At 46.4% G+C, this 13,094-nt stretch overlaps 1 protein-coding gene across 1 annotated transcript in view; it reads right to left on the reverse strand.

Moving 5' to 3' along the window:
- Window positions 1-953: 953 nt before the first annotated feature.
- BRPF3 (bromodomain and PHD finger containing 3) overlaps window positions 954-13,094 on the reverse strand; it is a 31,425-nt gene continuing 19,284 nt past the window's right edge. The window contains exons 9-12 of the mRNA XM_082663266.1: window positions 11,852-11,949; window positions 8,840-8,937; window positions 4,608-4,762; window positions 954-3,288 (exon numbers count right to left, since the gene is read on the reverse strand). Of these exons, the coding sequence (XP_082519392.1) occupies window positions 3,105-3,288; window positions 4,608-4,762; window positions 8,840-8,937; window positions 11,852-11,949 (535 nt within the window). The 3' untranslated portion in view covers window positions 954-3,104. The remainder of the gene's footprint in view (window positions 3,289-4,607; window positions 4,763-8,839; window positions 8,938-11,851; window positions 11,950-13,094) is intronic.

The raw sequence follows: 13,094 nt of genomic DNA on the forward strand, positions 1-13,094 counted from the left end.
TTGACAGCCTTTACACTTCAGTGACTTCAATAAGAATTTCAAAGGCCCTGTGGAGGAGGTGATCAGGAGACTCCTGTGTCCTCCAGCCACACACTGAAATACAAAACTCCCAGCCAAGCACAGGAGCCAGGCAGAACCAGAGAGAATGGGTCAAGGAAAAGCTATCCTAGGCCCAACAAACAGTTTGTCTCAGGGAATACTCCTGCTTCTGCTCAAGATATCCCTTTCCAGAAATGTTGGAGCCAGAGCCACAGAGAGGGGAGGGAGGTACAGAACAGGCCAGCATAGCCTTGAAATGCTATGGAGCCCACAAAGAAAGCCTTGGCCAGATCGCCGTCCCACAATTCTGCCACCATGTCTTGGCTGGCTGACCTTGGCCAAGTTTTTTAATCTTGCTGGTCTGTTTCCACAACTGCAAAATGAAGACCAGGTAAGTTAAAGGCTCGCTTCCAGCTCTAAAAGGAGTCAGGCTCATGTTCTGACTCTCTGTGTGTCCTGGCTCCCTCCCTCTCTATAGAATGGGGACGGCAATAATGTCAAAGGAGGTGGGAGCAGCCTAGACACTCCAATTCTGCAAGCTTGGTGAACAGGTGCCCGAGATGTCCAACGGGCCACTTCTCCCACTGAACAAGGAGCAGATGCTCCTAAAGGAATGGCGCTACAGAGCAGCCAAGGCATGGGAAGTAGGCTGGACCTTCCACAACTCCCAAAAGGCAGTGCTGTTGGGGAGGAAAACGTCAGAAATCATTCTTGCACCCCTCCCAGGGGTCCAAGAGACAGACGGGCAGGCAGACAGACAGAGAGACAGAGCCCTGTCCAGCTGGGAGTGTGCAACAGCTAGACAACCCCATTCTTAATAGGCCCTGGTGTCTTGAAGAGGGGGAGGGCTGCAGAGATTAGGAGGAGAAGGGCAGGCCTCACTGACGACATCAAACACACACAGCAACTGCTGCCCATTAGAACATTTATTTCTCAGAGAGAAAATAAGTTTAAGACAGTCATATTACAGTAGGTAAAATTAACTTTTGTATTCTTTACAAGCATAGATTTTTCTCTGTTTATTACCTCTCTTATACCATCTGTTATAAACAATTCTAGAAAGCAAATAAAGTCACTTTCTACAATAAATAGAGCATCGTGTGCTTCACAGCAGACGCGACTGAGACACATAGGCCCCATGCCACAGCAGGATCTGAGCCGTTTCCCGTTCTAAAAGAGCAGTTTTAAAAATGAGACTCAGAGAGAGACTGAAAGATTCAAAGAGACTGAAAAAAAAAAAGGGGAGAAAGAGACTAAGAAAGAGAAAGTATTGGGGGGAAGAGACAGACACAGAAAGAGAGAGAGAGAAAGCCCCGAGATCTTACAACACAGGTTGAGACGAAGGTCACATAGTCCACAGCCGACCGACTACCTGGGGAGGGGGGACGCATTGGCTCCTTTAAATAAACCACACTGTGTGCATTTAAAATACTCAGCCACACAATGGAGGACTCCAGTAATGGAAACTATAGGCCTGAATAATTTAGAACAGTATTTTACAATTATATACACTATGTCCTTCCCTAGCCATAGGCTGTATTGTAGTTTTATTATTGTACAAAATCCAAAACCCCATCCTTTATGTTATAGAGAGTTTTGTTGGTTCCCTTTTAAACTCTGGCTCATGTCCCAAACGTATAAGAAGTCGTGGCGGTTGGTTGGTTGTATTTTTAAAAAGTGTGTAAAAATGGCAGTGATCTCCCCAGTGACTTTGTTTTGTCCAAAACTCCCCTATGAAAAATTTAAAACAATTAAAAAGAACGTCAGGTTAAAAATCAACATGGCAATCAGTGGCCTGCAACCTGGCCCTGCAACTTTGGTGCTTAAGAGGTGAAAAGAAACATCCAGAGAACAGACATCGAAGCCTCTGAAAGTTGTGTTGGTTTGTCAGTCAGCATTCCCGTTTCACAGTTTTTTTTCCCTTCTGGTTTTGAGAAGGTAAAGGTGGAGAGGGGGTTGAAGGAAAAGAGGGAAAGGGACAGAGGGTTTGAAATAAAAGACTGTGTTCCCTGGAGTTCAGAGCAGCAGAGGCTAGGCAGGGCAGAGTGCAGGACAGGAAGATGCTGGACTGCAGGCCCCACGCCATCCCTAGTGGTAGAGAGAGAGGCTAGAGGCTGCAGGTGCAGAAAAGGAAAAGCCCACGAGGAGACGCTAGGAGGAGTGAAAGGGCAGACCCAGCCAAAGGGCACAGCTTCACCCAACAACCCTCGAATCCACGTGGACAGATGGACACTGGCACAAGCAGCCTGGTCTGCTGACAGGAGCCCGTCCAGCCTGAGCCCACCTCTCTGCAAGACAGAAGAGGGCTGGAGGGACCCTGCCTCAATCTAAGCGGGCAAGTTCTCACAGGCTGGCCTCAGCTGTTTGTCTGTAGCACATGTAAGGGGGTGGGGAGGTGTGCTGGTGAAGGGGTCACCCAAGTGGTAGGCTAGCAGCTGGCCTCAAAGGGAATGAGCCATAAAAAGAAAAAGATCAGTTTGGTGATGGTTTCTGTCAGTTTGGCACAAGAGGAAGTCGGGAAAGGAACAAGGGAAAAAGAGAGACTGGGCAGAGGTGCAGAAGATGGGGCAGGGAAGAGGTATGAGGACAGGTGATAGAGAGAGAGGGTGAGCTCCGTGAGATTCCCCGTGGGACCCTAGTGTATCCACAGCACCTCTGGGGTCAGTGTCAGAGCCTCGCTCACCCTGAGGTGTAGTTAGTTGGGAATGGGTTGGAGGGGCCAGGCACACCCTTGAGAAAGCCCAAGACCTCTTGCTTTCTGGGGCCAGGTCTATCTCCTCGGCTGGGCCCAAGCCTCACAGCTGTTTCTATTTCTAACTGGTTCTTCAGTGGACAAGCCCCTGAGGGAGCTCAGGTGGGAGTTTTTGGCACACAGCAGGCCCACCAGGGGAACCATGCAGTTTAGTCCAAACTGGGGCCTTGTCCTTGGGGAGGATACAGCCCAGTCCCTGGCCTGCCATGGAAGGGGCAAGCTGCCAGCCGTACGTCTGGCTGGGGCAGGAAGAGGCTTCTCTGTGCCCCACAGGACGGAGGCAGGGCAGGCAGATGCAGGCCAGGCCCTGCCCTTACAGGTAGCTGGAGGTGACAAAGGAGTGGGGTCCCCGCACTCGGCTCAGGTGGATCATCGCACGGTCGTAGGCCACCTGCACTGACTTGCGGATGCTGGTCTTGCGGCCTTCCAGCATCTTGAGCTTGTCCACAGTGTCTTCCACACCCAGGGGCAGGACTTTGTCCCTCGGAAGCCACTGCCTAAAATACAAGCACAGTAAGAAGGCTGGACCATGGTGGGTCCCAAAGGAGGCTCTTCTGGACCCACTTGCCCAGGACCAGCAAAGCCAGGGGGAGGGGACAGGGCAGAGGGAGGCAGGCTGGGATGCCACAGGCAGGAAGCTACCAAGGGACTTATTTTGCAGCTGGGCCCAGGACACTCACTCAGCTTAGATGGTTGCCAGAGGGAAGCCCATGTGCCCCCAGGGAGACTAGCTGAGTCATCTGGAGGGCTCTGAGCCTCACTCTGCCTTGCGGAGTCAGGGAGCTACAGCTAGGAAGTGGAGCTGATGTCAGGAATCGATGAAATGATCTCTGGTGGGGCCTGCACCTGGTGTTTTTTAAAAGGTCCCTGAGTGAATATAACATGTGGCTAAGAGCCCAGCCTTTGGAGCCAGATCTTGGTTTGTATCCCAGTTCTGGCTATGGATTCTTGGCTTTCTGAGCCTCAGCTTCCTCATCTGTAAAATGGATTGGGAGGGGATTAATGAAGATTTAAATGAGGACCAAATGAAATCATACACGTAAAGCAATTTGCATAAAGAAATGGAGTAAATGCTCAATAAATGATAGCTATTAGCTAGTCCTACCTCCTCACTCTACAGAAGCAGAGGTGAAAGAATCTTCCTGCTGGTGTTTGTAAGCCATGAGCAGACAAGCCCCTTGCGGTGGATCCTGCACTGCCCAGAATTCTCCGCCCAGGACTGAGACATGCTTCCCTGCAGCCGCTGGGAGTGTTGGCAGATTACAGGCTCTCAAGTGAGTCCCGCTCCAGGAATCAACCCCCATCAATGTCACCCCCCTCCCCAGGGGCAGCCAGCATTCAATGACTGGTTGACATGGGGGTACAAAGGCACAGCCCCAATCCCTGACATCTCTAATGAGCCACCCAGCTCCAGAGCTCCAAACAGGATGAGCTGAGGCCTCTGCAGCAAGTGCACTGCAGTTCAACTTTTTCCTCTGCCCAGTGCTGCGCCCCCTCACCCTCACAGCTCTTCCCAATGACTCTGAATACAAATCTCCATCTCAGAGTGTTTCACAAGGAATCTAATCTGCAATACCCCTCAGTTACTATTAACACCATTAATCAGTGTTATTAGTAACACCAGGTTACTGTTAACATGGCAAATGCAGACCGGCTGCTGGCAGGTAACCATTCACCTTCACCTGGGTGGAGGAAGGGTGGCCGAGTCCACAGCCCCTCTGTGTACCTCTCCGGCACGTCAGCATTAGAACAGCCACCTGGTTGGGCCCCTTGGCCTGCATCCTGGTGCACCCTCCCAGCAGCAGCACCCACTCACCAGGTGCGTTTATTGTCAAAGAAGAGGACAAGGAAGAGCTTCTCTCCAGCCTCGGCCTGTTTCTGCTCTCCCAGCTTCAGCACATCCAGTGGGGGGACGGGGATGGGGACGCCATTGTGCAGAAGGCCCTCCCGGGGCATCTTGGGATCGATGATCTGGAAGCAGGAAAGGAGACAGCATTCAGCGGGGGGTGGACGGGGTGACCAGTGCACCCTGCTGTAGGACTACCCACTGAACCACCGTACACCAAAGCTATGCAGGGGATTGGCTCGGCCCACAATGCAGTGATGGAGGGGCTGACCTCTTCCAATGACCCTCAGTACCCCAAACAGAAATTCTGACCCTGTTTCCCCAGGTATTGTCCTAATCCTTTGGCCCTTTCCAATCAGACCTTCCGACAAGGGAGCTTGCTCCATCAACTGTCAGGCCCCAGAGCTGAAAGAGGAGTACTGGGAAGCCAGGGTGGGGGGTTTTCAGAAGTGAGTGGAGCATCTCTGACGTCCAGGCCAGATAGACAAACGCCTTCCTCCCAATGTCCCTTAGGGGAAAGGAATGGAGGCCATTTTTTTCCCCTGCCAATTTACCTTTAGAACCTGTGCAATTCATTTCAAAATCTCAGGGGCTTCCTAGACACCATGGCTGTGAAGAAGGTCCTGAATCGGCCAGAGGGCCCATCCCTTTGGTTCTACCTAAACAGATCTCCTGGTTACCCACCACCTTCCTGTCTGACTATAATCCTTCCTGGTGCATAGACCAGATACAATTTTAGCACCTCCACGGTAAAATCAGAGAGAAGGCAAAAGACTGAGCGTGGAGGGTTGCTGAAGAGGGGAGAATGATGTGGTCGGAAACAAGGGCCACTGGAAGAATGAGTCCTTGAGGCTGCAGGCTCCACAAGGGCAAGGGCTCAGCAAAATGCCTGGTGGCATCAACATAATAATTCTCCAGCGCTGTGGAGCACTGACAAAGTTACCAAAGCTCCTAATTATTCACACATCATCTTATTTCATCCTCTTGCTGATGCTGAGAAGTCTGCTGACAAGTACTAGCTGACAGAGGAGAATGCCAAGCACAGAAGGATGTAGCTGGCTGGGACTAAAACCAGGCGCCTGGACAAGGCTTGGGCCTCTGCTGCCCACTGCCTCCTACACAGCCCCTGCTTCCAGAGCAGCTGGCTGATAATCTCTGTGCACCAAGGCCAGGGAGACTTGGAAACTTACGGAGGAGGCAGCTTTCTCCAGAGATGGAGCAATCTTAATTCCTATACCCTGTCCCAGGGGGTCTCTTATAATAAAAAATTGCTCTATTTACTTCTGGGTGTTTGCCAGCTTCCCTACATCCTTCTCAAGATAAGCAGCTAAAAGCAGGTCCTCTAGTTAAGAGTTTACTCTAAGGAAGAACCACCACTACCCTGCCCCCAGCTGTGTGATTTGGTAAAAACTCTAACTCCCAGCCTGTCTGTCCCTCCTGGGACTGAAGCTAAGGGTCCTAATGAGAACCACCAGACAAGCCCTCCTGAACTTCCTCGATTATCAACAGTGGGGATAGTGCCTGGCTTGGAAAGTGGGGCAGACTGTGAAAAGTGTCCCCCCAAGGGCAGAAGCAAGATGGGCAAGTCTGCCTCTTAAGGGGAGCTCGCCTCCCTTTTTAAAAAAGACAGAGGCAAATGTATCCCCAAATAATAAATAATGGTCCATTCACTCAAATGTCATGCAGATGTAAAACATGGAAATAAAGTCTGCAATAACATTTAACACATTACATAACAAATGCGTACACACACCATTGTTACGGCTATAATATATAAATGATAAATAGAAGCAACAATACAAAATGCTTATAGATGATGTCATAATGCTGCGATTTGTGTTGATTTTCCCTTTTTCCAAAGCTTCTGCAATGTAGATACATAATTTTTACATAAAAACAAAAAACATTTTTTTAAAGAACAAGAGCCTCAGAAATTTAAAAACCGTATAGTCACTATATGTGCAAGTACATATTTAAGTATGCAGAGGAAAATGACTGGGAGAGCATAAACCAAAATGAAAACACAGGTTGTATTCAGGTGGTAGGTTTTTTCAGGTGGTGGCTGAATTTCTTTATCACAAAAGAAAATGTATGATTAAGAAGATAATTAAAAAGGAAAAAAAGAGGGGCTTCCTTGGTGGCGCAGTGGTTAAGAATCCGCCTGCCAATGCAGGGGACACGGGTTCGATCCCTGGTCCGGGAAGACTCCACATGCTGTGGAGCAACTAAGCCCGTGCGCCACAACTACTGAGCCTGCGCTCTAGAGCCTGTAAGCCACAACTACTGAGCCCACATGCCACAACTACTGAAGCCCACGCAGCTAGAGCCCATGCTCCACAACAAGAGAAGCCACGACAATGAGAAGCTCGCACACCCCAACGAAGAGTAGCCCCTGCTCACCGAAACTAGAGAAAGACCGTGCAGAGCAACGAAGACCCAACACAGCCAAAAAATAAATAAATAAATTTATTTTAAAAAAAAAGAAAAAAAAAAGAGACTAGTTTTAGACTGGCTTTCTTTGTATTGTGAGATTAAAAAAAACAAAACTAAACCTGCACAGTCTTAATCAATTCTTCAACAACTAAGCTGGGGGTCTCACTGACAGCTGGGCATGGAGCCTGTGAAGGCAGCCCCAGGTCCAACCTCCTCAGCGCTGGATCACAATGTGGATCTCCCACCTGCCACTGCTAAGCAGGGGGTGAGGCAGGTAGCATGGGTTCCAATATGACTCCAGAAAGTCATATAACCTCTTGGAGCTACAGTTTCCTCACCTGTCCAAAAAGGATCAGAGTTCCTGCACTCTTCACCTAAAGAGGCTGCTGTCTATGAAAAGAGCCATAGACAAAAATGAGCTGGGAGAGGCTCAGAGCTCTGTGTGCACGCATAGGCTGGCAGGGCGGTTCTCAACACCCACTATAGATCATCTGGGGAGTGTTAAAAAAAATAGTCATAAAAAAAAGAAACAAAAATATTCATGCCTTGGTCTGGCTTTAGAGAGTCTAATACAGTTGATCTGAGATGGGGCCCCAGGATCTACATTGTTTAAAAAATTCCCCCAGATGATTGTGACATGCCCCAAAGGTTAGAATCAGTATTTTCAGGGCCAGATGGATATTACCTCCCTAATATAGAAAGAGCCCTAAGACATAACAATCAGGGTGGTAAAAATTAGAATTTTTAGCTACTGCCACTATGGAAAAAATGGAAATTTTAGCTACTGCTGGTGGGAGTATAAACCAGAACTAATGTTCTAAGGGGCAACTTGGCAATTTGCATCAGAATTTTACATAGATGCCCCAAGAAGGCATTCCTAAGACTTCTTCACTGTGAAGAAATAACCATGGATGTGCACAAATGTTAAGCTACAATGATGCTTACTGCTGGCTGTTTATCATAGTGAAAAATTCAAAATGATCTAAATGACCAACTAGGGAATGGTTAAAATAAGGTACACGCATACGACTGAAGATGATGCAGTAATGAAAGTGTTGCTGATGAAGAATGTTTAATGGCATAAGCCATGCATGCTCATGGTGTACTGTTAAGTGAAGGGGAGGTTAAACAGAGTACGGTCTCATATTTATGCACATTTATGCATTAAACAGAAAAAAAAGGGCTGAGGATATACATCAAGAGGTAATCTCTGAATAGATGGCACTGTGGGTGATTTTGAACTCAGTGGCTCGGAACACAGGCTTTGACATCACACACTTTGAGCCCTGGGCTCAAATTCCAACCCTGCCACTTAATAGCTAGATGACCATGGTAGCAAATAGATCTTCAGTTTTTTCCCCTATAAAATGAGAATAACCATACCTTCCGCAGCATTTCAAGAACTTAGCATGACAGACATTTAGTAAAACACCTAAGCATTATTAACAGCTTTTACAATTTTCTACAATGAGCACATTTTACTTTTATGAATAATAGATAATTTTTTTTATTTAGCAAATAAATATATGCTATTAAATCACTAAGAGCCCTAACTTCTGTCTGCAAACTTTAACCTATTTTAAGAGCCCTAAGCAGGGAGTCTAGCTGGTGTGACCCACCCAGGCTGGGATAAAACCTCCCTCCCTTCTGCAGCTAAAGGTACCCTGACTCCCAATCACACTCTCCTGGCTTGATCCAATCAGATAAGCCCCCAAGGCAAGGCAGGGGCCAGACCACCCATAGGAGGGAGGAGGATCAGGCAGACTCACCAAGGCGGGGTAGGAGGGATAACCTCGGCACTTGGCCCACACCAGCTCCAGGGGCTCCAGGTCTCCACGGTCTTCAAAGGGCATCAGGAGGCTTCTGCCTGGGGGTGGGGGAGGGGAGGAGACAGTGCCCAAGGGGGCATGGAATGGTGCCCAGGAGGCCTGCCCGGGGCCTCCATTTGACTGGGGCAGCCCAGGAATGAGTCAGCAACATCCCCTCCACCCTTCCTCTTCCCTACCCTCCCCTTAGTTCTTAAGACTAGATCAGGAGACAGCAAACTTGTTCTTTAAAAGGCCAAAAGGCAAACTTGTTCTTTAAAAGACGGCAAACTTGTTCTTTAAAAGGCCAAACTTGTTCTTTAAAAGCACTCCTCACCTGAGCCGTTGTAGTAAGTATTTTAGGTTTTGCAGTCTCCATTGCAACTACTCAACTCTACTACTGTAGCATGAAAGCAGCCATAGACGATTGGTAAATGAACAAGCACTGCTGTATCCCCATAAAACTTTATTTCTGGACACTGAAATCTGAATTTTGTGTAATTTTTACGTGTTACAAAATGTCATTCTTCGCTTGATTTTCAATCGTTTGAAAATGTAAAAAACGTTCTTAGCTCGTGGGCCCTACAAAAACAGGCAACAGGTTACAGTTTGCTGACCTCTGAACTAGAACCCTAGGTTGATGTTCCTTGGAAAAATATAACTGCTTCATCACCAGGACACCAGGAAGAAGGACTATAATGCATCTTGGCAAAGCCACAAACTGCTCTCTGGGCCTCCCTGACTGGTGGGCCTCATGATGGAGGCTTCATGGAAAAAGATGCCTGGGATGGATATCCCAGTAAAACTATTTGCTAAATGAGTTCTTTTCTGACAGGGCCATACCTGGCTATCCAGGACACCTGGCTGCACAGCACTCAGCAGAGCCAAGCAGGTCTGCAGATTCTTTTCTTGCCAGTTTTGTCAGAACCTTACACAGGGTGTCCTGCCTGGGGCAGGCACCACATCTCTTCGGTTTACTTCGTTCTGCACCTAATGCATTAGCACACGTGGATGGGTACTTCACAAATGTCTCTGAATACACAGAGGAACGTCCCTTCCCCTCCCCAGTCTATAAGCTGGCAACAGGGAGGTGACCACACTCAACTAAGGAAAAGATCCAATTCCACAGAGTAGAAATCATGTTCCTAAGGAAACATTACCATCTACATATATAATTTTTTTATAAAGTATATTCCTGATAATGAGGTCTTGTTTTCTGTCTATTAAATCAATAGCAATAACAACAAAAAGACAAAATCCATTACTGAAGAGGCAGGCTGTGGGGAAACTGGTGCAATCATATACTGCTGAGGAAATTGCAGACCAGTCTAATCCTTTCAGAATATAATTTGGCAGTAAGTCTCAAGAGCCATTTAAAAAAAAGTATGAACAATCTACTCCAGTAAATTCCTTCCCTGGGAATTTGTTCTTAGAAAAATAACTTTTAAAATGAATAAGAGGCTTTTGAACAAAAATATGGGTTCACTACCTTATGTATAATGTTAAAATTTGAAAATAACCAAATTCTAACAATGAAACAAGTAAATTATAATGCATTGATTGGAAGATAACATTGAAAAAAGCAGAATATGAAAGAGCATGTGTTTGGGATTAGCATTTTGTGAAAAACGTGCCTGAAATAAATAGAAGGCAACATAGAGAAATGAAGGCAATTGTGTTAAGGTGATGGAACAGTGGAAGGTCAGTTTCCTTTTTAAATTTCCTTTGGCATCATTTTAATAATTACGTGGTTTTAAAAATAAGAATAAAATGTCACCACCAGAAGCACAAAGTACGTGCCAATCCGCTCCCAGTTCTGCACTAGATGCTGTACAAATTAACCTAGACATAAGCCCTGCCTTCTGGGCACTGACAGTCAGACAGTAATGAAACATGCAGGCATGCATTCATCAACACACATATGAAAAAGAAACTGATGCTAAGGGAAAATAAAGCAGTTGGGAAAAGGAAAGAGGGGAAGAGAAGCCCTGAAGGCTGAGTGTTAGATGGAAGCTTCAAAGACAGGGCATCCAGAGTGCACACCCCCCATAGGAGGGCTGGACAGAGGTGTGCTCAGAAAACAGCCAGCCCTGCACCTGTTCCACCTAAGCACCACCCAGTCCTCTCCTTTGGCTCTGCCCTGTCCTTTATTCCTTCAGTCAGAGGAGATAAGATCCATGTGTTTTACTGTTTGGACCTGCTGGAGTAGAATGTCTCCATTTTACCCCAGTAGGGAGTAGAAGCATTGGATCACATGAAATTACAGGGTTATGTGTGAAATTCAGTGACACAGGATATCATATTACTCCTGTGAGGGCAGACTGGAAATATCTATCAAAATTACAAATGCATACTTCCTCCAATACAGCAATAGAGTATATCTATAGATATACTCCCCAGGGATACAAAATGATCTTTGTACAAGGTTGCCCACTGCAACATTGACTATGACAATTAAACAAAAACAATTTAAACGTCCATCTGCAGAGGGCCAGCTAAGTAAATGATAGCACACCTATGTAATGGGATATTAGGCAGCCAATAAAAAGCACAAAAGAATCTCCAAGATATATTATTAACTGAAAAAAGGCATAGTTTAGAGGAATGTGCATGTTAGGCTTCTCTGCTCACTCTTTTAAATATACACACAAGTTTTTGGTTTGTGTACGTATGGATTACATCTGGAAAGACACAAAAGAAACCGCTAACAATGGCTATTCTAGGGAGGGGAGAACTGGCTTTTCATTATGCACCCTTTTGTACATTTCTGATTTTTGTCACCATGGTATGTGTTACTTATTCAAAATAAGATGAATTAAAAAAAAAGTAAAAGGAGTATGAATGACCTGGGAGGAAGGGCCATTTCCCTGACGAGTGCCCCCAGGTTCGGAGGAGCTCAGGGTCTGGCTGCAGCCCGCAGAACTGGTTCTCTGGAAGGCCTGGTCCCCCAAGATGCACCTGTACAGCACTCCTCACCTGAGCCGTTGTAGTCAGAGTCTCCATTCACACCTTCCAGGAAGGGCACTCGAGACAGGGCTGGCTTCCCTCGGCTGCGTTTGGGGGGTGTCAGACCACTGCATATAGAGCAGGGAGGGAGAGAGGAGCAAAATGAACAATTTCAATGAGTAACACATCCACTCCTGCTCTCCCATCTCTGCTAGGAGCAGAGCTGCAAAAACCCTTCAAGGAGAATGGTTTCTCACCTTCCCCTAAAAACTCATATTAACCCGTGATATACTTCTGACCAGAATGTTCCCACGAGGCTTAAGGAAACATTTCATCCATGTGGAAGGACTGAATTTGGAAAGAGAGGCCTGCTCCCCTGCCCAGGGACACTGGATTTCATCCAGAGGGAAGGTCACCCAGGCACTTGTCAATCCTTCCAGAGTCTAAGCAGCCTGGCCATGAGGAGGGCCTGTCTCACATCTGCCCAGAATTCTTAACTCTCTGGTTCACATTGCTTCTCTAGAAACCAATTTATTTTTGAGGTACAAAAATCTGCCTCTTTCCCAAATTTTCTATAATGGACATGCCTTACTTCCTTAATTAGAAAAGACTTTTTAAATTGGAAAAACAATCCGCTTCTCACTTCTACTTTATGTGTGTGACGTTTTTCTTAGACAGAGATGGATTTTTTTAAACTACCAAGCAGACCAGTTTTTTTAAAATATGGCTACTGCAAAGAGATAAAAAATATATAGTAGACAAAGACTAGAAGGTAATAGGCAAAAATGAGAACAGTAATACAAGAATAATGGTATAACTGGAACCCACCCAGGCATCAGTATTTTTAAGTTGCTCCCAAAGCAATTCTAATGTACAATCACAGTTAGAAGCTCTCGGCAAGAATGATGTGGCTATGGTTTTTTCCCATTCAAACTTTAAAAAATATTACTGCTGTATAATTATTTCAACAAAAAAAATTGCTTAAAAGACAAGTCAACAACCTGCAGTAGAGTAAAAATGCTTAAGAAGCCCCTAATGGGATACGAAGAGGCCAGGGTTAAGACTGGTTGGAGAGTAGGGTAGTCCTGTGTTACTGAATCATAACTGACTTTATCATGGTCTTATACAGAAAACCTGGCACAATGAGAACCTGATGAATCATAATCCTTCAGTTAGTAGTAGGTTGGGAGCTTTCTTCCTGCTAGTCAAAATTAGGACCTGTTGGGGAAAAAACAACACCCAGTTCACATTCAGAATTCAGTTCCCATGCACC

Source organism: Grampus griseus, assembly GCF_964374135.1.
Source record: "Grampus griseus genome assembly, chromosome: 10".
Lineage (NCBI taxonomy): Eukaryota > Metazoa > Chordata > Mammalia > Artiodactyla > Delphinidae > Grampus > Grampus griseus.